This window comes from Mercenaria mercenaria, chromosome 15, assembly GCF_021730395.1.
Source record: "Mercenaria mercenaria strain notata chromosome 15, MADL_Memer_1, whole genome shotgun sequence".
Taxonomy (NCBI): domain Eukaryota; kingdom Metazoa; phylum Mollusca; class Bivalvia; order Venerida; family Veneridae; genus Mercenaria; species Mercenaria mercenaria.
Window position 1 is genome coordinate 39892249 of NC_069375.1, and position 25138 is coordinate 39917386.

The 25138-nt window shown below is 36.5% G+C and overlaps 1 protein-coding gene across 4 annotated transcripts; it reads right to left on the reverse strand.

The window, feature by feature from the left end:
• Positions 1-24868, reverse strand: LOC123551824 (uncharacterized transmembrane protein DDB_G0289901-like). Of its 4 annotated transcripts, none has more exons than XM_045341061.2 (5): positions 24697-24868; positions 11697-11771; positions 7950-8092; positions 6963-7083; positions 1-5077 (listed from the first exon to the last, which is right to left on the reverse strand). In XM_045341061.2, the coding sequence occupies exons 1-5, from the start codon at positions 24812-24814 to the stop codon at positions 1629-1631; spliced, it is 3906 nt and encodes a 1301-aa protein (XP_045196996.2). In that variant the 5' UTR covers positions 24815-24868; the 3' UTR covers positions 1-1628. The 4 variants fall into 4 exon arrangements, with proteins under 4 accessions (XP_045196996.2, XP_045196979.2, XP_045196987.2 ...); XM_045341044.2 differs by lacking the exon at positions 24697-24868 and adding an exon at positions 21719-21913; XM_045341052.2 differs by lacking the exon at positions 24697-24868 and adding an exon at positions 19660-19824.
• Between the last annotated feature and the right edge of the window lie 270 nt (positions 24869-25138).

Below are 25138 nucleotides of genomic sequence, written 5' to 3' on the forward strand. Positions count from 1 at the left end.
TTAGAAAACTATGAATTTATTAGATACAATACGTCTTCATTATACAAAAACTACATCCAATTTCAAAAGCAAGATGCCATTTACATGTGATTGATATATACAAAACAATGTTTTGCCCTTCTAACATCATGCTTAAATAGACTAAATAACTACTGGTAAAATGCATATTCTAACACGACCAGCGAATAACTTACATACATGTAGAGCAAAATCTATCTCGAGTTATTCTGCAATAAACCACTCGCGTGCAATGACGTCATCCGATCCAAGTGCGTAGCACGGTCGTAAAAAGTAGTTACTATTTTTTCTAACACTGTTGATACTAGTATGTCGTGTTAGAATCGAAAAAACAAGTTCCCAATTGTGATTTATCGTAGAATAACCCTAGTTTTTCGTTCTTAAGCGTAATGGTATATCACTCAGGCCTACGGCCTTCGTGATATATTCTTACGCATAAGAACTCAAAACACGGGTTATTCTACGATAAACTACGTTTGGGAACTTATTATTTCTTAAATTTACACAGGCTTCGTCTTGATCACAATCTCTACCCGAATTACAAAGACTAATCCTTATTTCGTATAGACAAAATGTGTTTCCATAGCCGCACGCAGATCCATGCTGTTCGGTTTGATGCAATAAGAGAAACCGTTAGCGAACAACATGGCGCTGGTCTGGATCCATGCTGGTCACAAATGCACTATAGTGCGGCTCATATATATTTCAGGGAGGCTTTCGGTGGATAGAATGTATCAGCTTAGAAAGATACGATATACAGTCAGTAAAGATTACCTACATGAAACGAAGAAGTGACCTTTGTTAACAATTGGTCTCCCAACACAGGTAAATTTACACGATGTATTGTTAACCGAGAAGAGGAAATAAAGGCCTGCAGTTTTTGTACTTTATTCTGATGTGTTTAATCCAAGTTAAAACACATGTGGTCTTAAAGCCAACACAATAATCAAACCGTGTCTGCTATTGTTTTGCTTAATGGCATTCTATGCTTCCAGAGGATCTTCTTACATATTTTATTAACTATAATATCAGTATTTTTACTGCCATAGGCCAGCCGTGAAAATTCTCCCCGAAATTGGTTTCATTGTTATATTTTCTAGCCCTTTGGGATCATAGAGTTCATTCAATATCTATGTATTGGAAATCCGCTAAAAGCCGGTGCTGAGGGTGTGTGTGGGGGGGAGGGGGGGGGGGGGGGCATGAGGGGTGTTACACTTTCCAGTACCTCTCATAAACAGACGCATTTAACTCGGGTCTGCTATTTATTTGCTTAGTTGCATTCTATGCTTCCAATGGATATTCTTATAGATTTTATTGTCAAAATTCCTTATTCAGCTACTTTCATATCTATGCAAGTGATGGGAATATAACTCACGAATGTTCGTCCATCGGTGACCATAGTATTAAATATATATTTCAAGGACACATCCAGAGCCACTTTGTGACAAATCGCTGGACAGATCAATGAACGTCTATATTAAGAGTTCCAGTCGTACAAGATCAACACCTGGTCGAGTACAACTAATATGAAAAATATACGTTTCAACATGTAATTGTATATACAGTCACGACAATATTTACGTATGCTTATGAATATTTTTATGATAACGCTACTGGACTCTGTTATCAACATGAATAGGACCGTCAACACATGTGTTGGTATACACATCGAACCAATCTGTTTGTGTGCAGTTCATAGCGTACATATAACCAGATGCGTCACACTGTAAAAATCTGTGCGGGAAGCCCCTATATCTGAAATGTGTTCTTCCTTCGTCAATATTTTTTTGTGTGCAAGGCTCATTGTACGGAATATCAGAGTAGTCATACATTCTAAGGCGAGAAGGATGAATTGAATTAGATGTACCAAACCTGTTACCAGCTTGATTCATACCCGTTTGGATTAATGTATCTCGCCTTGTACCGGAGGAGTCAGTTCCAATTATTTGGTTCCACGTGTTCAGAAGCTTATTCATTGTTCCTCTCCCTTGTGCTCCTTGTCCGGCAGTGTCAGTTGTTCCACTGATCCTTATTGTGTCAGTTTTAATGGTTCTAGTTGAATCAACGTTTGCTGTGCCTGCATGACCATTAAGTCCCAACTGGTTCCTTATATCAAACGACGAAATGCTGCCAATTCCTTTTCGGTTTCCAGTTGTAAGCGAGCCCTGATTTTGTTGGTTCATTATTCCTGTCAATTGAGCATTTGATGTTTGACTCGAAACTTGACCCCTTCGAACCCAGTTTGCTTGACCTTGACCTGTAACAGGGTCTAACGTATCTACTCCAGTTCCGTCTAATGTCCTTGACCCTCTAATGTCTATCATAGTTTTAGAACCGCTTCCCCTGCGAACGTCTACCATACCATTACCAGTAGAGCCTCCTGTAATATCTATCATACCACCAGTTCCTTCTCTTTTAGAACCTCGGATATCCACCATTCCACCTCCGGTTGAACCTCCGCGGATGTCAACCATACTGTTTGTACCACTAGCTTTTCCGCCACGGATATCCACCATTTTGCCACTGTTCGTCCCGCTTCCCTGAGCTCTGATATCAACCATACCGCCACCCACGGCATTCTGAGTACCACTGACATCTACAAATCCGCCGTCGACAGGACCTTTACGGATATCAAGAAAATTGCTAGATAAACGGGTTTTATCGGCACCTATATCTACAGTTCTATCGCCGCCGGATCCGATATTTCTTATATCGATCATACGCCCATCTGATGTGCCGATTTGAGTGCCTGATACATTGGACTGAGAACCACGAATGTCCACCATTCGACCTGTTCCGGTTCCGTCGCTGCCACGAATATCTACCATGCCACTGGATCCAATACCATCCCCACTAATTCCAGTCTCAGTTCTGGTAGCACGAATGTCTACAAATCTGCTGCTTTGCTGGCCTGTAATATCACCCGCACCCAGCGTCCCAGTGGTTTGCCCAGTACGAATATCAACCATACCAATGTCATTAGCCCCAGTACCTTGATTTCTAATATCTGTCATACTACCAGATCCTGGACCGATGACATCCATACCATTTCCAGTGGTTTGCCCACGAATATCTACCATTTTTCTTGTCCCGGTGGTTTGTCCTGTACGAATATCAACCATACCAATGCCACCAGTACCTTGATTTCTAATATCTGTCATACTACCAGATCCTTGACCGATGACATCCATACCATTTCCAGTGGTTTGCCCACGAATATCTACCATTTTTCTTGTCCCAGTGGTTTGTCCTGTACGAATATCAACCATACCAATGCCACCAGTACCTTGATTTCTAATATCTGTCATACTACCAGATCCTTGACCGATGACATCCATACCATTTCCAGTGGTTTTCCCACGAATATCTACCATTTTTCTTGTTCCGGTGGTTTGTCCTGTACGAATATCAACCATACCAATGCCATTAGCCCCAGTGCCTTGATTTCTAATATCTGTCATACTACCAGATCCTTGACCGATGACATCCATACCATTTCCAGTGGTTGTCCCACGAATGTCTACCATTCTTCTTGTCCCAGTGGTTTGTCCTGTACGAATATCAACCATACCAATGCCATTAGCCCCAGTACCTTGATTTCTAATATCTGTCATACTACCAGATCCTGAACCGATGACATCCATACCATTTCCAGTGGTTTTCCCACGAATATCTATCATTTTTCTTGTCCCGGTGGTTTGTCCTGTACGAATATCAACCATACCAATGCCATTAGCCCCAGTACCTTGATTTCTAATATCTGTCATACTACCAGATCCTGGACCGATGACATCCATACCATTTCCAGTGGTTTTCCCACGAATATCTACCATTTTTCTTGTCCCGGTGGTTTGTCCTGTACGAATATCAACCATACCAATGCCATTAGCCCCAGTACCTTGATTTCTAATATCAGTCATACCGTCAGATCCTTGACCGATGACATCCATACCATTTCCAGTGGTTTTCCCACGAATATCTACCATTTTTCTTGTACCAGTGGTTTGTCCTGTACGAATATCAACCATACCAATGCCACCAGTACGTTGATTTCTAATATCAGTCATACCACCAGTAACATCCAATCCACCCCCGCTACTTCGGATATCTACCATGCCGCTTGTACCAATGCCTTTTTCTCCACGGATGTCAATCATATTAGCACTGTTTCCGCTAGTGCCCGCATTGCGGATGTCAACAAATTCTGCAGTACCTGGGCCATTTAACAGTGAATTTTCTCGAATATCAACAAAGTTTCTGGATGAACCGCTGTTAAATCCTTGTTCAAATGAACTTTCTCCAATCGTGCCAGAGCTACCTCCACTCACTGAACCTCTATTTACATTTAAACTACCACCAAATTGTCCCTGCCCATCTGTTTTTATCTGTCCAGTTAAAGATCCGCCTCGGATCTGTGTAGTCCTGTCGAACGCTGCAGTACCGTCTCCCTGTCCTTGTAAGTCGGTCTGTCTATCTACTGAGCCGCCCCTTAAATCTAAATTTATGTTCAGTCCTTGTGTAGATGAATCGCGTATTACTGAGACCGTACCGTCCGCCTTTCTAATTGTTCTGTCAATGGTGAAACCTTTGTTGTCCCTCTGAAATCCCTGACCTGTTATTCCTGAAATGGCTCTACCAGAACCTCTGGAATCCCCTGTCACTACAGAGTCTATTGCAACACCATCTTTACCATGATACTGCCTAAATCCAAACACGTAATGTTCGCAGTAACTACTCAGTATTTGGTCTTTAAAGTGTCTATACTCTCGGCATCTTTGTGTTTTCTCATCGAAAGCCTCGCCTCTTGCACAATTAATCTCATGTGCTCGTCCTTGAATATCACAAGTCAGATATTTTGCAGGATCGCAAGGATGGCCGTACAAGTAGTTTATGTCAGTTGTCGGTCTGTTACAAGGATTAAGAAGATGCGGTAATACACACGTGTTATCCCATATACTCCAAACCTCTCCAGGTGTACATATTCTTTCCCACGGCTTTCCCCATATGTCACAGTGAATGAACCGAGAAAGGTTTCCACGGAAAGGGAAGAACAACTTGTCTGTAAAGAAACACAAATTGCACTACTGTAGAACTACTGCATCCCTTCGTAATAAGCTTTAAATATTGCGATTCGGGTATAAATTGTGCTCTGTTGAAAGTTCTGTTTAGGTCCGTCAAGCCTTATATTAAGCCTTTGTACTGATATGAATCCCATTACCGAAACAAATTTGAAGGCAGCAACATACATTCACATTTTTTATTTTGTAATATCTACATTCATGCAGACAATAAGTCAGTTATGCAATGATCTAGTCTAATGATGAATAAATATTTGTGCACATAGTTCGCGTGTGACTCTCTTTGTTTTTCTTCTGTGCTTACAAGGCTATGTCGTTGCATGGTATGTCTGTAATAAAACGTGTGAACTTTAGATGCTACCTTCTCAAAGTTTGTTTATAGAAGCAAGGTCACTCTCATGGTCAAAATTTAGTTTTATTAATTGCTCAGACTCTTAATCAAACATTTTATTGTCCATGTTACGCTACCTACGTCGAGGATACTGAAATAAAATGCAGATCCGTCCTAAAACTTTGTCGAGACTTTGTCGAAACTGATGCTATGTAACTGTTACTGTTCACAAACTAAGAAAGTTTCTGAATACAGAATACAGAATTATTTCCTGAAAGTAGTACTACAGAACGGGGTTTATCATTGCGGTTACGCGTGTAGTTTAGTACCGCACTAAATTCAAACTAATAAGCGTGACCTTGCTGTTGCATATAAAGGTGTCAAGCAGAGCTCACATTTATCTATCGAATATTCTTTTAAATGTAATTTGGTAGTGTAATTCTAATGGCTTTTTAATTGTATCCAAAATGCATGAATTATCAATACAAAAACCATTTGAAAACTAATACAGGGTGTAATAAAAATAGATTCTTTCTGTCATACAGGATGCCCCAAACTAAAAATAAATTAGATCAGTATAGTCGATGCTGGTACTGTTTAAAAAAAGAAAAGCTAAGCAAAATACTGAAACTACGCTAAAAGGAAATGTGTCAAAAATACCACACATCAAACACACGCATATCGGACCAATACCGGTTATCTGGTAATGATATTGGTCCGACATTTAGATACTGCTATCTGACGGAAACTATGGCGGACCGATATTACGTCGTTTATGAAAAATAATATAGGAACGATATTGAATACTATATCGGTCCAATACCGGCCGCATATATAATGCTTGCTGGGCATGTTTGTATACTCGTCTGGTATTCACCTAACATACGGCAAAATTGAATATGTATACTACTAATACTTTGTCATTTCACTTATTTTTTGGGACATCCAGTATCATTGTAATTATTATTAATATCAAAAAAGCATTTGTCGAAGGCTCTTGACCTGAAAGACGCAGAATGTTTTGCTCTAATGTTTGTCTCGTCCATGCTTGTAAGCAGTTAAAAAGCCATTAAGCAGTTTATGAAATGGATACTCTATATGTATAAATACTACATACACAATTTTAAATTTTACAAAGTATCATGTATTGAAAGGTAATATTTCTTGACAATATCCGGGCCCGTATTCATTAACTTTTTAAGTCTGTAACTTAGACATAGGATTGGTAACTATTCAGTTTGCCATAACTTTAATACTGATGAATTTGTTTAGCTAAGTGTAGCTGTTAAATGCATATTAATGCAAAGTTTAATTCCAATCTATGCTAAAATAATTGTGACAGAACGAAAGGAAACAATAGTAATTTTTAAAATCTAAGTTTCAGAAATTATACGTTGACGAATACAGGAACGAATTGAGCTGTAAGGAAACTGTCTGTTTTTAAGTAATTGTCATTGTGTTAAACCTTTTTGTAACTACATAGAGAAAATGTTTATATTCTATCTTATTTAACGCATAAAAAATTAAGAACTCACTGGCAAGAATTGCCTCCCGTGTGCATGGATTGTTGTTTACAGGTGGATATGGTACTTCGCCACAAGACGCTGTAAGCGACGCTCCTTCCCCAATGCATTGACCACATCCCTCGTGGAACAACTAAAACATTATACATCGGTATATTTAATGAACATTCTTAGCAAATCCCTGTAAGATCGAGTCAAAATGAATTTCATATGCTAGATTACGTGCTGAAGAAGTGCTAATGTGACTTTTATCCGGTAAAGATTCTAGCTTTACATTCAGATGCTGAGTTTGGCTGTGGGTTTGATATGAAACAAAAACAATACTGTTATGATACAGAGAGAATACTGACTAAAACCCATAGTACTGATCTTGAACAAAGGCAATACTGTTACGAAACGGACACTGGTTAAATGTCATATGAAACAGACAGAATACTGACTAAAACCCATAGTACTGATCTTGAAGAAAGGCAATTCTGTTACGAAACGGACACTGGTTAAATGTCATTTGAAACAGATAGAATACTGAATAAAACCCGTAGTACTGATCTTGAACAAAGACAAGACAATACTGTTACGAAACGGATACTGGTTAAATGTCATTTGAAACAGATAGAATACTGACTAAAACCCATGGTACTGATCTTAAAGAAAGGCAATACTGTTACGAAACGGACACTGGTTAAATGCCATATGAAACAGAAAGAAGACCGACTAAAACTCATAGTTCTGATCTTGAACAAAGGCAATACTTATTACGAAACGGACACTGATTAAATGTCATATGAAACAGAAAGAAGACTGACTAAAACCCTAGTTCTGATCTTGAACAAAGGCAATACTGTTACGAAATAGATAGAATACTGGTTGAATACCATATGAAACAGATAGAATACTGACTAAAACCCGTATTAAATACTGATATGGTACAAAGACGGCTGGATAAAATAATATTTACAACCCATAATATTGATAAGGACAAACGCATACAGAACTTACCTCGTATTGGGGACATTGGACGATGTAAAGTTTGCCAAGCTGCCCACACATCAAGAATTTGGTTTTATCGAAAGGATGCACAAATTTTGTAACGTTCATATCGATGTTATTTTGAGTACATGGGTTTGGGAAGTTCCATTGTTCTGTGGAAATTGAAAAACATACTTATCATAATAAGTCATTTTATTTTCGTCATTTTTGTTGTGATATTTGGCACTGTTTCGTCAGAGTAGAAAAGGGTAGATCTCTAAGAAAATTTGTAAATTAAAATAAACTCTTTTGAATTTGTTCTGAGGGCATTTGCCTTAATATTTGATCTACAAACTCCGTATCAGGGGCTTTGGCAGATCTCAGTTTTATTCATTAAGATCAAGAAATCAGTTACACACCATTTTATAGATCTCTTGGAGTGGTAATTGTATATTTAAAAATAAAATGAAAATGTATTCTTATAGGAAAATTTCTGTAAATTATCAAAAATTGTTTCCTTAAATATACATAAATTTTTGCAGGTATGTATGCTTTACTTGATGTCAATTAAGAAATTCTGAACGTTTCAATACGATTCAGTGAATAATGGATGTACATTTGCATTCTTCCTCAATGTTATGTCAATGTACAAATGTAAGAACTTCACTGTTGAAATTACCAATTCCATATTATTCACGATAGTTTTTTTTTGAGAAAACGTTCACGTAAATCGCCATTAGAGTTCTTTGGAATGATAAACAACATGAAGTAATTGTCTCATATTTAAAGAGAAAAAGACAAAACCCCTTATTAGATGAAATTGGATCAAAAAGTAGGCCATTCAGTATAACAAAACGTGTCTTTTTTTCATATTTCGCCAAAAGCTATTTTAGGACTTGCATAATTTTAATATAAATGATTGTTAATTATACTGCGATACATCAATCAAATGGAATTGATACTAAAATAACAAAAATACTGATTGAAATGATAACAAATTATAACTCGTTTGTAATGCCTCATTTACATAATGCTGAATCTTACTGTATAAACCATTAATTTAAGTTTCTCTTGTATTAACATTTGTGCAATCATTTATCAGTTTGTTTCTACGTTCTTAGTATGTTGTAACTATACTGTTATATTCATCTTTCTACAATACGAGTCCTTTAAATATAAAACAGTACCATTCATAATATAGAAGAAGATGACGAAGAATTAAGATAAGAAGTAAATTTAATATGCATACATACTGAAACACAATGCATTTGATGTAGGTCAGCATGATCCATGATCAAAGCTAGGTAAGTATTAACAATTTGCGAAAAGGTAATATGAGCCGTGCCATGAGAAAACCAACATAATGGGTGTGCGACCAGCATGGATCCAGACCAGCCTGCGCATCCGCGCAGTCTGGTCAGGCTCCATACTGTTCGCTTTTAAAGCCTATTGGAATTGGAGAAACTGTTAGCGAACAGCATGGATCCTGACCAGACTGCGCGGATGCGCAGGCTGGTCTGGATCCATGCTGGTCGCAAAGCCACTATGTTGATTTTCTCATGGCACGGCTCAATTATGTTTCGTTCTAAACAACAACGGGGGAAATAGGAATTATTTCAGTTTTCAAAGTGTTTTTAAAACCTATTTTGATAGGGAATTTTTCGTTGAAAATTTCACCCATTTTGAACACCAAAAAATTTTAAAATTGCAATTCTGATAGAGTATGAAAATATATTTTTAGATATCCTTGGCAGCATAAAAACAAAATTTTTGAACGAAAATGTTTTTAAAATGAAAAAAAAAAAGGATTTTTGGCTAAATTTTTCTGTGACAATTAATATACATTCTAAGCATAAATTGAGCTCTATTCAAAATTCAAAAAGGCCCTGTCAACACCCCGGATTCTTTTAGAATGATGAATCACTGTATGCCTTACAAAAACACAGTAAGTCGCAATTCACGACCCGGTTACGGCTTTGATGGATCATACAATAGATCTGGCGAAATTTAAAAACATCATGAATATTTACTACAGACATTTTTAATGACGTTTTCAAATCAAAATATTTATTATATGTTCTAAAAATAACCTAAATTTCATTGGCCGAAACCGCTCATCATCTTTCAAACTATATTTCATGTTTAATGGTTAGTGGGTTTTCCCCATTAAACATGACTTTCTAAAAACAGAATGGACATTTCACACAGTTATTGTTACTTTCAAACATTAAATATGTTGCAACAAATATTTGTTACTTATTCATAAACCTATACCCATATGATAAAACAGCCCCGGTCCATACTGCCCTCTTCATGTGCGTGAAATTAGCCAGAGCAGCCAGAGTAGCCAGAGTAGCCAGAGTTCAGCCAGAGTAGCCAGAGTTCAGCCAGAGTTTAGCCAGAGTAGCCAGAGAAGTCAAAACTCTGGTTACTCTGGCTAGCCAGAGTAGCCAGAGTTCAGCCAGAGAAGTCAAAACTCTGGTTACTCTGGCTGGCTGGCCAGAGTAGCCACAGTTCAGCCAGAGAAGTCATAACTCTGGTTACTCTGGCTGGCCAGAGTAGCCAAAGTTCAGCCAGAGAAGTCATAACTCAGGTTACTCTGGCTGGCCAGAGTAGTCAGAGTTCAGTCAGAGTAGCCATAATTCTGGTTACTCTGGCTAGGAGTAGCCAGAACTCTGGTTAGTTACTCTGGCTGGCCTGAGTAGCCAGAGTTAAGCAAGAGTAGCCAGAGTTCATCCAGTATCCAGAACTCTGGTTACTCTGGCTGGCCAGAGTAGCCATAATTCAACCAGAGTAGGCAGAGTTTCTAGATTTTTAACATGTTCTGGTTACTCTGTTCAGCCAAAGTAGCAACAGTAGCCCGAGTCACCATGATATCATTTGCTCTGGTCACTCTGGCTGTTTCTAACAGAGTAGCCAGAGTTCAGCCAGGCGACTCGGGCTATTCTGGATACTCTGGCCAGACTAACCAAAGCAAATAAAAATCCAGGCGAGTCGGGCTATTCTGGATACTATGGCTGACCAAAGTAGCCATAACATTTTAACATCCTACAAACTCTGGCTTTTCTTGCAGAACTCTGGCTACTCTGGCCAGCCAGAGTAACTAGAGTTCTGGCTACTCTGGCTGAACTCTGGCTACTCTGGCCAGCCAGAGTAACCAGAGTTATGGCTGAACTCTGGCTGAACTTTGGCTACTCTGGCCAGCCAGAGTAATCAGAGTTATGACTTCTCTGGCTGAACTCTGGCTACTCTGGTTACTCTGGCTAGCCAGAGTAACCAGAGTTTTGACTTATCTGGCTACTCTGGCTAAACTCTGGCTGAACTCTGGCTAGCCAGAGTAACCAGAGTTTTGACTTCTCTGGCTACTCTGGCTAAACTCTGGCTGAACTCTGGCTACTCTGGCTGAACTCTGGCCGAACTCTGGCTGAACTCTGGCTACTCTGGATGGTTTGGCTAATTTCACGCACATGCCCTCTTCCGTTGAATATCACATCATATCCAATGGCTCAAGAGTCAGTAATTGTATAATGTAATATCCTTTAAAGTTTACTTTTTACCAAATTATAAAATGCTCTAAAACTTAATTATACCGGTATTTCGTATACATGTATATATTCACGCACTGTAACCTGCTTAGAATAAATGTGGGGTTTTTTTTTAAGCAAATGAATTCTTATCCGTATTAACATAAACGTTATGAAAGCATTTTTTGTAAGTTTACGGTTTTAATAATTGACATTGTAAACTATGTTAAAAGATACAGTTTTAAATTGTTACCTTTACATTGGTCTGGATAATCAGCAGAGCAAACAAGTCCATTGTAAGCGTCGTTTCTACAGTGGATATTGACCTCTGTAATGATAAAAACACATAGGATTAATCGGCAGGGCATACAAGTCCATTGTAAGGGTCGTTTCTACAGTGGATATTGACCTCTGTAATGATAAATAACACATATGATTAATCAGCAGGGCAAACAAGTCCATTGTAAGCGTCGTTTCTACAGTGGATATTGACCTCTGTAATGATAAAAACACATATGATTAATCAGCAGGGCAAACAAGTCCATTGTAAGCGTCGTTTCTACAGTGGATATTGACCTCTGTAATGATAAAAACACATAGGATTAATCGGCAGGGCATACAAGTCCATTGTAAGGGTCGTTTCTACAGTGGATATTGACCTCTGTAATGATAAAAACACATAGGATTAATCGGCAGGGCATACAAGTCCATTGTAAGGGTCGTTTCTACAGTGGATATTGACCTCTGTAATGATAAATAACACATATGATTAATCAGCAGGGCAAACAAGTCCATTGTAAGGGTCGTTTCTACAGTGGATATTGACCTCTGTAATGATAAATAACACATAGGATTAATCGGCAGGGCATACAAGTCCACTGTAAGGGTCGTTTCTACAGTGGATATTGACCTCTGTAATGATAAAAACACATAGGATTAATCGGCAGGGCATACAAGTCCATTGTAAGGGTCGTTTCTACAGTGGATATTGACCTCTGTAATGATAAATAACACATAGGATTAATCGGCAGGGCATACAAGTCCATTGTAAGGGTCGTTTCTACAGTGGATATTGACCTCTGTAATGATAAAAACACATAGGATTAATCGGCAGGGCATACAAGTCCATTGTAAGGGTCGTTTCTACAGTGGATATTGACCTCTGTAATGATAAAAAACATAGGATTAATCGGCAGGGCATACAAGTCCATTGTAAGGGTCGTTTCTACAGTGGATATTGACCTCTGTAATGATAAAAACACATAGGATTAATCGGCAGGGCATACAAGTCCATTGTAAGGGTCGTTTCTACAGTGGATATTGACCTCTGTAATGATAAAAACACATAGGATTAATCGGCAGAGCAAACATGTCCATTGTAAGGGTCGTTTCTACAGTGGATATTGACCTCTGTAATGATAAAAACACATAGGATTAATCGGCAGGGCATACAAGTCCATTGTAAGGGTCGTTTCTACAGTGGATATTGACCTCTGTAATGATAAAAACACATAGGATTAATCGGCAGGGCATACAAGTCCATTGTAAGGGTCGTTTCTACAGTGGATATTGACCTCTGTAATGATAAAAACACATATGATTAATCAGCGAGCAAACATGTCCATTGTAAGGTCTTTTCTACAGTGGATATTGACTCTGTAATGATAAAAACACATAGGATAATCGGCAGAGCAAACCATGTCCATTGTAAGGGATCGTTTCGTACATTGGAATTTAAACCTCTGTATGATTTAAAACACATTGGATAATTCGCAGGGCATACAATCCATTGTAAGGGTCAGTTTTACAGTGGATATGACCTCTTAATATTTAATACACAATTGATTAATCGCAGGCTCTAAAGTCCATTGTAAGGGTCTTTCTACAAGGGGTATATTACCTCTGTAATGATAAAAACACTAGGTTTAATCGGCAGGGCATTCAAGTCCATTGTAAAGGTCGTTTCTTACAGTGGTTTTATTGACCTTGTAATGATAAAAAAAAACACATTATGATAATCAGCAGAGCAAACAGTCCATTGTAAGGTCGTTTCTACAGTGGATATTGACCTCTGTAATGATAAAAACACATAGGATTAATCGGCAGAGCAAACATGTCCATTGTAAGGTCGTTTCTACAGTGGATATTGACCTCTGTAATGATAAAAACACATAGATTAATCGCAGGGCATACAAGTCCATTGTAAGGGTCGTTTCTACAGTGGATATTGACCTCTGTAATGATAAAAACACATAGATTAATCGCAGGCATACAAGTCCATTGTAAGGGTCGTTTCTACAGTGGATATTGACCTCTGTAATGATAAATAACACATATGATTAATCAGCAGGGCAAACAAGTCCATTGTAGGGTCGTTTCTACAGTGGATATTGACCTCTGTAATGATAAAAACACATAGGATTAATCAGCAGGGCATACAAGTCCATTGTAAGGGTCGTTTCTACAGTGGATATTGACCTCTGTAATGATAAAAACACATAGGATTAATCGGCAGGGCATACAAGTCCATTGTAAGGGTCGTTTCTAAAGTGGATATTGACCTCTGTAATGATAAATAACACATATGATTAATCAGCAGGGCATACAAGTCCATTGTAAGGGTCGTTTCTACAGTGGATATTGACCTCTGTAATGATAAATAACACATATGATTAATCAGCAGGGCATACAAGTCCATTGTTAGGGTCGTTTCTGCAGTGGATATTGACCTCTGTAATGATAAATAACACATATGATTAATCAGCAGGGCAAACAAGTCCATTGTTAGGTTCGTTTCTACAGTGGATATTGACCTCTGTAATGATAAATAACACATATGATTAATCAGCAGAGCAAACAAGTCCATTGTAAGGGTCGTTTCTGCAGTGGATATTGACCTCTGTAATGATAAATAACACATATGATTAATCAGCAGGGCAAACATGTCCATTATTAGGTTCGTTTCTACAGTGGATATTGACCTCTGTAATGATAAATAACACATATGATTAATCAGCAGAGCAAACAAGTCCATTGTACTAATAAACTTTGATAATGTGGCAGTTGAGTCCAATAAGTCCAGGGGTGTTCAAAGATAATCCGTCATAGATCTATTGCAAAGCAATTATTGGATTTACCTGTATTGGACAATAAACAGTGTCGATTGCATTCAGGTCAACTGCCACATTATCAAAGTTTATTAGTAAGGGTCGTTTCTACAGTGGATATTGACCTCTGTAATGATAAATAACACATATGATTAAATTTCATATTATAATGAGCTGCGCAACATACTAATCTTTATTAAATTCTAATCAATGTACACAGTTATACAGATTTTATACCGGTATACAGTTAAAACAATTTAGCATGAAATTCATTGTCACTTCCTCCTAAACAGGGTTTTACGAGATTAGTAATGAACCATACAATATACTTGAAACTGAAACAATGATTATCTAAGACTGTAAATATCTTTGCTAACTTTATTCAAAACTGTAATTAAAATGAAAATGAGAAGAAATTGGTTGAAATAGGTACTAATGCACACAAGTTAAAGAGTAGAATCATGAACACTATGTACACCCTGATAAGATCAGGGAGAACTTGATTCGTAAATATATTTCAGTACACGCTTAAAACACAAAGTTCACTCAACCACTGGTACAATACGGTGCCCCTAAAGTGACATGTTACACACTTTTTTTCCAAGGTAATGTGAGACTTTTTTTATTTCGTTTAAACGAAATAATTTCGTTTAAACGAAATAACTTATTTCGTTTAAACGAAATATTATTTCGTTTAAACGAAATAATCATTTCGTTTAAACGAAATAAGTTATTTCGTTTAAACGAAATAAAAAAAAAAGTCTCACATCACCTAATTGGAAAAAAAGTGTGTAACATGTCACTTTAGGGGCACCGTAGGTACATAGGTCACAATGTTAGACTTATTTACAAGATAAAAGTTGCTTCCTTTGAAAAATAATAAAGCAGTTTTTTTTTTGCACAAAGTCTGACTAAATGATAGTTAGAAAATTAAAAAATCTAATTTTTCTTCTTCCAATAATTTGTTAAAACTTCTGCAATATGTAAAATATATGTAAACGATGTAAACATGTCCAAGAAAATCATAGGTGAGAGGTCTTTAAAATATCAAAATATTAATAATTTACCAAATGGTAACACATATCCCGCTTGAATAAGGGAGATATCCTTTTTTTAGATGATGACCGTGTATGTTTTGATACATAAGTGAGATAAACACGTTGATTAAATCCTGAACAGCTGGACATACAGTCAGTATTTAATGCGTCTTCAAAACATGTTGCTTAATTTAGTTCGTATTTCTTGCTTGCCAATAGATACGTAGTCACAGAATTTCCTGATGGTATTTTTTATACTTCACGACCACTCTTGGACAAGTTGAAAAGCCTTAAGTAAATAAGTTATTTTTTTTCATTTTCAGTACTTGATTTAAACCTTAGGAAACAATGTATAATCGCAGCTTAATTAATCTAAATTTATTCTCGATTAATCAGATTTGCTAGATAATGTATTCATACTGAAGATTTCATAGAACGTAAAGAGAACGTAATCAATATATATTAACCTTTAGCCTGCTGGCGGCTGATGATTCTGCCTTTGCGACCAGTGCAGACCAAGATCAGCAGGCTGATCATTGTCTGCATTGTTCGCTCTTCTTTCAGTAAATTTTCAGTGATAACACCTTTGAATAACAATTGGTATTGTCCATACTGAATGATGGACCAGTCCATTTCAGAAATTTAGCAGGGTAAGGGTTAAAACTCTTCCAACTACTAAACATTTGGGAAAATCATGTCAGTTGAGTACTTCAGTATAAGCATGTGTATGAATTAGTACGTGTGACCCAATTACTTATCACTATAGAAGAACACTTATTTATAATTTAAGACACATTACACAAAAAATGAAATGAGCCGCACCATGTAAAAACCAACATAGTGGTTTTGCGGCCAGCATGGATCCAGACCAGCCTGCGCATCCGCGCACTCTGGTCAGGATCCATTCTGTTCGCTAACAGTTTATCTAATGGCAATAAGCTTTGAAAGCGAACAGCATGGATTCTTACCAGACTGAGCGGATGCGCAGGCTGGTCTGGATCCATGCTGGTCGCAAAGACGCTATGTTGGTTTTCTCATGGCGCGGCTCAAATATGATATCTTAGTTATCCTCATTCGCAGACTGTGCAAAATAATTCAACTAAGCAACCACATTAAGAAGTTCTACGTCATCATTAAGACACATTATACTACTTAACTTTAAATTACATGTAAAAACTTACTAATTTACATTTAATAAAGTGATACATATCTAATGCCGAATTATGAGATGTTTCAATTTCTTATAAACGAGAATATATCGCGTAGGCTAATAATGATATAATGTCTTATTGACAGTTCCAACAAAGCCAAAACGTCGTTATGTCACGGTCATTTTCAAGTTTACGAGTGTAATAATTAAATAAAAAAACTTACTTATTGAATCAGACAGTGCTGTAATTGCTTTTGTTTCAGACAGTGAAGAGAAGCCCTCGGATTTCCCAATCACTGTCCCAACTCCGTCATTAACGACAAAACGGTTTTGTCCATGGGCTAAACATATCACAGATAATCCAACAAGCAGAATTAACATTTTTGTTGCCATATTCGCAACGACGAATAAAACCAAACAATTAAAAAGCTTCAAAACAACAGGTGCTATATTTTATCACTTCTTTGAACAGCATGTTGTCATTTTAGCGTTTTTTGTTAAAGTAATGAATTGCGGTTTGGATATGAGTAAATGGGCGTGTTTATAGTGTAACGAAGCTGAAGGTCTCCGCGCACACTTTAAACGCAACTACTTCATTCGTTCGAACTCGTCAGGCAAAATTTGTTCGAGTTATTGGTAGTTTGAGTCATCGAGGTTTTGCGTTTACAAATGCAATATATATATATATGACACGCGTTCAAGGGAAAAGGTGTGAAATGAACTATAAAACGTGACGGGACCGTTGTTCAAGTACGAGAGGTCGAACAATTGGTGTTCGAATTTTCCTGTGTCGAACAATAAACATTACATAGGGATTTTGCTGGGTCCAGACGAGGAGTTCGAGCGAGGGTGGTGTTCGCGGAAATATCTGAGTTCAAACGAAAGAAGTTCGAGAGTATATATTTCATACCAAAGAGAAATTACTCAAATCGCGATTGGGACCTTATTGTTATCACTAATGTTTATTGTTTTTTAGTTACTTTTAGTTATTTTCTTAAGTTTATTCATGCCAAAACCCTTCCTTAGAACAATATCAATTTGCGTTGGTCTCATACAAGGAAAATTATGGTCCTATATGAATTATAATAATATTGGTTGATTACATCTCTAATAACATTTTCTAGTTTCTGGAAGGAAACAAAAGGATATATATCTATATGACATATTTTTTCTGTATTTTTAATTTTGGACTGAATGTTATTATTAAAATGACTGTTGACATGTGTACATCGTTCAACTGCAGCTGCAAATATTGTAAGTGCGCAGCATTTAAGAATTTGCGTAGAATGTCGCAGATTATGCAATATAATTTGATAAATTTCGGTTATAAATGAACTAATTAAAACATATATCAAATTGGTAATGGATTGTTATAAGAGATATTAATGTGGTATGAGCCGTGATTGATATTATCCCATCAATTGCATTACAAAAGCGAATTCATGTTATTCGACTTTGAAGGATTACAGGTAAAAATTATCTTATATGTATAGGTTATAAGTTAAATACAGCAGTTTCGAGCGAGCGTTAGCGAAGCGAGAAATTAATATAACGCTCGCTCGAAATTAATATCTTAAAACTGCTGTATTCAACTTATAACCGTCTTACAGTTCGCCATAAAATTTAATACATACAGTGTTGATGTGACAACTGTATGTGAAATAGAATGACCAGATTTGAATGAAATAGGCCATTGGCAGAGCAACTTGGGCAAACTGTAACATATTTTTACTTGCTCTGGACATCAAGTTTTGTACATATATAACAGGAGAGCGAGAACCTGATTTTTAATTCTTAATCTCGATCTTTTTGTAGAATTAAATATACAAAATGTTGAATCTTAACCCTTACGCTGCTAAATTTCTATAATGAACTTGTCCATCTTTCAATTTGAACAGTACCATTAACTGTTAAAAGGGTGCATACAAAAAGGTAGTTACTAACTGAATGGCGAACAGTGCAGATCTTGATCAGACTGTATGGATGTGCAGGCTGATCATGATCTGCACTGATCGCAAAGGTAAAATCAGTCGTGTCCAGCATGATAAGAGTTAATTAAGTCGTTCAGAAAAAAAAAGTTGTTCAGTGTCTCAACGTATTTGTTTTCTACAGTTTAAAGGGTTTGAAAAAAGAGGTTGTAAGATTTGTCAATGGATTTCCGTTTACTTTATTTGGCTAATTGTGTGTTGAATGGGGATGAGGGAATATCAGGAAATCAGCGATGACATACAAGACTGATTAATATTATTTTTACATAATTTAAGACACCTGTATTAATTTATCCATTTAAATTTTATTCGATAGGTCCTCAACTTTTTTCTTTGCAGGGTTATAAATAAAAACTATGACTCTCTTACTTTTGATGATATATAGGCCGTTTTTATAACGAGTATCGTTAGTTTGAGATAAACTCGTATAAAGTTTATGTTCCTAGCCAATTATTAACATCTTTACGCATTTTCCCCGCTCCAAGATATCCGGTCTGTAAAACGCATATACAGCGAGATAGGTAAACACGTTTTAATGAAAACCGAAAGATATGATTACGTCGTGAATGACATGTACCCTCACCATTGATACGTTAATTATGCATAATTAAAACACAAAAAATAACATTTGATCTGCCCATGCGCAGTATGTGCAAAATATGGCCTATAAAACTTCTACTTTATCATTTTGACAAATTATACCAATTAACATTTAATAAACTACAAAACTTATCATTTTACATTTTTACAAAAAAAGAGTGAAATATTTTTAGTATTTCTTTTAAATGTTCCGTTTTCTTCTTTAAGAAGTATAATAAATTGGCACACATAGAATAAATGTAATTACGTTATAATAATGTCATCATTCATTGTTTCTAAATTTGACAAACTTGCGAGATTTTGTTTTACTTCAGATAATCATGATAAAACTTACTTATTAAATCAGACATTGTTCCAGTTTTGTATCTCCCACCCATTCTCCCGATCACTGTCCCAAGTCCATCATTAACGACAACACGTTGCCCATGGGCGTAAGATATCAGTAAAAATCCAACCAGATGCATAAACACTTTATCTACCATTTTTGCAAAGGTGAATGACTCGTCTGAACTTGGCAAACTATTAACTCGCTTTTTGATCGACATATTGTCTTTTTCACGCTTTTTATTAGGTAAATGAATTGCGGTTTGGATATGAATAAATTGACGTGTTTATAGTGTAAAGTAGCCGAAGGTCTTCGCCTATACGTTTTTAACATTCATGTATTTCATACCCAGATGGAATTACTCAAACAGAGATTTGTTATATTTGAAGTTTGGTATTCTCTTTCATTCACATTGTTTAATTATTATAATTCTCTGGAAGGACAAAATAACTAACGGAAGCTAAAACACTCTAACTTCGTGTCACGACGCATTCTTTCTATTGACAAATTGACCACATGACGTATGTAAACAATGTTAGCCGATCGGGCGTTGTGACCTCCGGAATATTCTGTCTTTTGGGTCAAAAGATTTCGTGGAAATTTGAATGAATTAACGTCTGTATTTAGTTTTATCGCATCAAAAATACTTGCACTGTAGATATTTGGTTCGGCATTTTGCCTGATATATCTGTTTAATGGTAATTATGTCTCATTGTGTGCAGTATAAGTATAGAAATGTCCAATAGGCCAGAGGACAGAGAACAGTTTTCGTACTTTCAGTGGATACTTTGCAAAAACAAATCACAAGCTAATAACTTCATAATAAAGAAATATAAGCAAAGTTTTAGAGGACTTCGAAATGTGAGCGAGTACCGAGCCATTTTATTCTTAGAAACCTACTGTCCAAACAGATATAGGTCTAAGGTATTGTTCCGGCTTAGCCAATATTGCAAGTTCTAAATCATGAAAAGAATCTGAACATTTCTTATCATTAAAAATTTCATTATAAGACAAATAACAAAATGTCACTACTTATAATACCGGATCTAGTTTCAACCCAATTCGTATAATTCCCCCCCCCCCCCCCCCCCCCATAATATCCCCCCCCCCCCCCCCCCACACACACACACTCTGGTCTTTAATCACGAGTCCAGGTCCATCATTTTTGCATTTTCGACAAAACACCTTTGACCATGGACACAAAAATATATCGTTGAAAATTCCAACTAGGCAGTCTGATTAAAATTATCTCCTAAAACGGTACTTGTAGGTTACCTTAGTAAGATCGTGTACTTCAGAGAGATTGTTCAGCAAAGGAAACAAAAGATCTTCTAGCCATTTTGGCAATGAAGAAAACACTAACCTACAAAAGGCCGGTATCCAAATCTATCATCATTTTTGAACAACGCAATGTAAATTTTAATACATTGTTTACTTTTCTTTTTTTATTAAATCGCCTCTCGCTTTTTCTTATTAATAGCGCAATTCATGGATTTGCCGATCCTATTCTGTCGTTCATTTCGCATGAACACCGAAAAAAAAGTTACATTTCTTATATTTACATTATATTTCCTTTCCATTTGTAAACAAGTTTATATTATAAATTGCACACATTTTGTTGTATTTAACATTAAAATCAGCTTTCAAGCCATTCTGTTCGCTAGACGGAACAACTGCAACGTCATCTAAGGAACGTTCAACGTTCTCCCTGACTATACGCGAGCGGCCCGTTATCGCTAAGCATCATTGACGTTCCTATTGCTGTTCATACAAATTGAACGTCCTAATTTTCAAAGGAAAGGAATAGGGCGAATGTAAATATATTAAAAATAAAAACGTCTACCTCACCACCATGTAATATACGTATATCTTATAAGGTACAAATATACTAATAGAAGTCATATTTCAAAACAATACTTGAACAAAGTTGATTTTACAATGTTTGTAACTTTTTTGGATGAATGTCTTGAAATAAAAAAGAAATTATGGCCGATAAGTAATACTATACATTTTATTAGCGTGTTCTATGACAATAATTCTAATGCACTGAACAATAAAATCTACTTACGAACTAAAGCGCTGTAAACATCCACTTTTGACGTGGGCCTCGTGCCACCTTGCCTATTTATAGTTTTAGTCAAATAGTCATTTTTGCTCGGAGGCTGCAATAGCTGGGCCCTAGTCAGCCCAAGGATTACGAAGACAAGCAGCATCCGATAAAGATCCATCTTTGTCCACGAACTAAAGAACTTTAGATTGAAATTATCGCGTCTAAACCTGATATATAGATCTTTTCAGATGCACTCAGATGCATACTAATTACAACCATAGGCTTAGATAATGCAAATCTTGGAAGATTTTAATTGGATGATATCAAACAAGTTCTTAGTACGGACGGCTGCATTTGAAGTTAAGAATCTTACCCTCGATTGTTTTTTTCCTCATGCTGCATGATTCGTTTTTATTTAAAATTAATAAGAGTTTAATAGATGAGAGGCGACGGTTAAAATAATTTACTTGGAATGTGAGTATAACGTGAACGATATGGCGCCGTAAATATTGTGTTACGAGTTAAAAAATAAACGAATACATTTAGAATATATTTTCTTTTCTTTGAATGATTAACAGCATGGCGAGTCCTACTTTAATGTCCAAATATTACTGCGCAAGAGCAATCTGACAACATTTGGACAATACGCGAATAAGATTGTGTATATACACACATTTTATAATGGAAATACAACAATGATATTTTAAAAAATCGAAACAGAAAGTAATTGCTTTAATGTTGATATGTAAAGAATGAAAATATAGAGAAACAAGAGTGCCAGAATGTCACACTATACGCCCGTCACAGCAAATCTATTTACTCTAGCACCTGTATTTGCAGATGTAATTTTAATTTTGTGGTTGTTTAGTAATCATTGTAATTCTTTTGTTTTTCTAAGTCCACAAAAAAACTCCTTACCGGGTAGAAATACCTTAAAATACACCTAAAATTAGAAAGTAACAACTATGTTTTACCACAGAAAAGTGGTCTTGGTTTTTCCCTACGGTCAATTATAAAAAAGTTACAATATAAGTTATTTATAGTAACAACTAAGGGAAGTTAATCTTTAAAAAAAAAATATATATAATAAAAAAAAAATACAAAAAAATTTTTTTTAAGTCCACACAAAAATCCTTACCAGGTAGAGATTTGTCAAAATACACCTCAAAATTGGATGTAACATGCATGTTGTACTACAGAAAAGTGGTCTCGATTTTTCACTACGTCTAGTAATGAAAAAGTTACAATATAAGCTATTTATAGTAACAACAAAGGGAAGTAATTCTAAAGAAGGGAACTGCGCATGACACTTCGTCTCATGATGGTGTATAATTGTGCCAAGTTACATCAAAATCCCTCTATGCATGAAGAAGAAATGCTTCGGACAGTCATTCTTGTATCTGACCTTTGGCCTCTAAGTGTGACCTTGACCTTAGACCTAGGGACCTGGTTCTTGCGCATGACACTCAGTCTTGTGGTGGTGAACATTTGTGCCAAGTTATATCAAAATCCCTCCATGCATGAAGAAGAAATCCTCCGGACAAAGTTTTCATTCTTGTATCCTTTGACCTCTAAGTGTGACCTTGACCTTAGACCTAGGGACCTGGTTCTTGTGCATGACACTCCGTCTCATGATGATGAACAATTGTGCCAACTTTCATCAAAATCCCTCCATGCATGAAGAAGATATGCTCCGGACAAGGTTTTCATTCTTGAATCCTTTGACCTCTAAGTGTGACCTTGACCTTAGACCTAGGGACCTGGTTCTTGCGCATGACACTCCGTCTCATGATGATAAACAATTGTGCCAACTTTCATCAAAATCCCTCTATGCATGAAGAAGATATGCTCCGGACAAAGTCATACTTGAATTTGACCTTTGACCTCTAAGTGTGACCTTGACCTTAGACCTAGGGACCTGGTTCTTGCGTATGACACTCTGTCTCATGATGGTGAACAACTGTGTCCAAGTTTCATCAAAATCCCTCCATGCATGTAGAAGATATGCTCCGGACAAGGTCTGTGGACGCCCGCCCGCCCATCCGCCCGCCAGGGGCGTTCCCATAATACGTCCCGTTTTTTTCAAACGGGCGTATAAAAAATGATTCATTGTTAATATATATAAAGAGTGGAAATATCGGAAGTATATATATTCAATATGTTTCCTGTTGAAATGTTATAAATGCATTTGAAGTTTTATGTTAATTAGCTAGAAGAATTACGATAAATTTATATCTTAATGTAAAGCAATTAACGTCATGATCAAAAATAGAGATGAATGAGTTTGTTTTGTTTTTTTGCTGAAGGTATATTTCCTCGTTCTTAAAATGAAGTGATATCAAAATCCGTTTAAATACATTTTGTGAAAGTGGCACTTGTTTTAAACATATAAACGTGTGAGCAGAAGCGAGTGAAACGTTGTGGTGGTTTTGTAATTAACATAACTAACAATCTGCCAAAAGGTTAAATCCAAGAACACACAGCTAAACATCTAGTATTTAGATGTAAACTTTTGCGTTTCTAACTCAGTATAACGAAAATTGTGTCATTAAAATCATAAAATGGTCGAGATGTTGTATATATTTTGGAAGGATTTCGCATTTCTTGGTTATAGATTCATTGTAAACGTCGACTTACTGATTTTACCCTTACCTTGCTAATTTCTATAATGAACTTGTCCATCTCTCAGTTTGGACAGTACCATTAACTGTTAAAAGGGGTGCTTACCAAAATAGATACAGTCTGAATTGCGAACAGTGCAGATCTTGATCAGATTGCACGGATGTGCAGGCTGCTCATCATCTGCACTGGTCGCAAAAGGCAGAATCAATCGTGTCCAGCTTGATAAGGGTTAAATGAAATTTAAACCAAGGCGCTCTATGGCCTGCTTTTCGGAAAATGAAGTTGATAGAAAAACATGAAACATTTAGATATAATTCCAAATTATCTAGGTAGACAATATGCATTTGCGTTAAATATTTCTTAAGACTACTTACGAACAAGTGCAGTGTATAAATCCGTCGCCGACGTCGATCCTCTTCGTGTAGTGCCTACGATCTGGGCTCTTGCAACCCCTAAAAGCCCAAGAAAAAGTAAAAACACACGAATACCCATATTGATCACAAGACGTTATCCCCAGTGTGATTCAGGGCTTTGAAGTCTAACGTTAAATGTATTGTTTTATATAGGATGACTTAATTACCATATTTTGTTATTCAGTTTCAAATAAAAAGGGTAATTTTTAATGAAGCCTTGTAGATAGCCATAAAAATGTCAAGTTGAAACGATGAGGGTTATGTTAAACATATGATATATCATTACTGCGAAAAAATACACCAATGATGTATAGTCAATTATGGTGTTATTTAATCATCATTTTTTTGCACAAGTAAAACGGACAATGTCCGTTTCATCGGCATATAATTTGTTTAGTGTCCT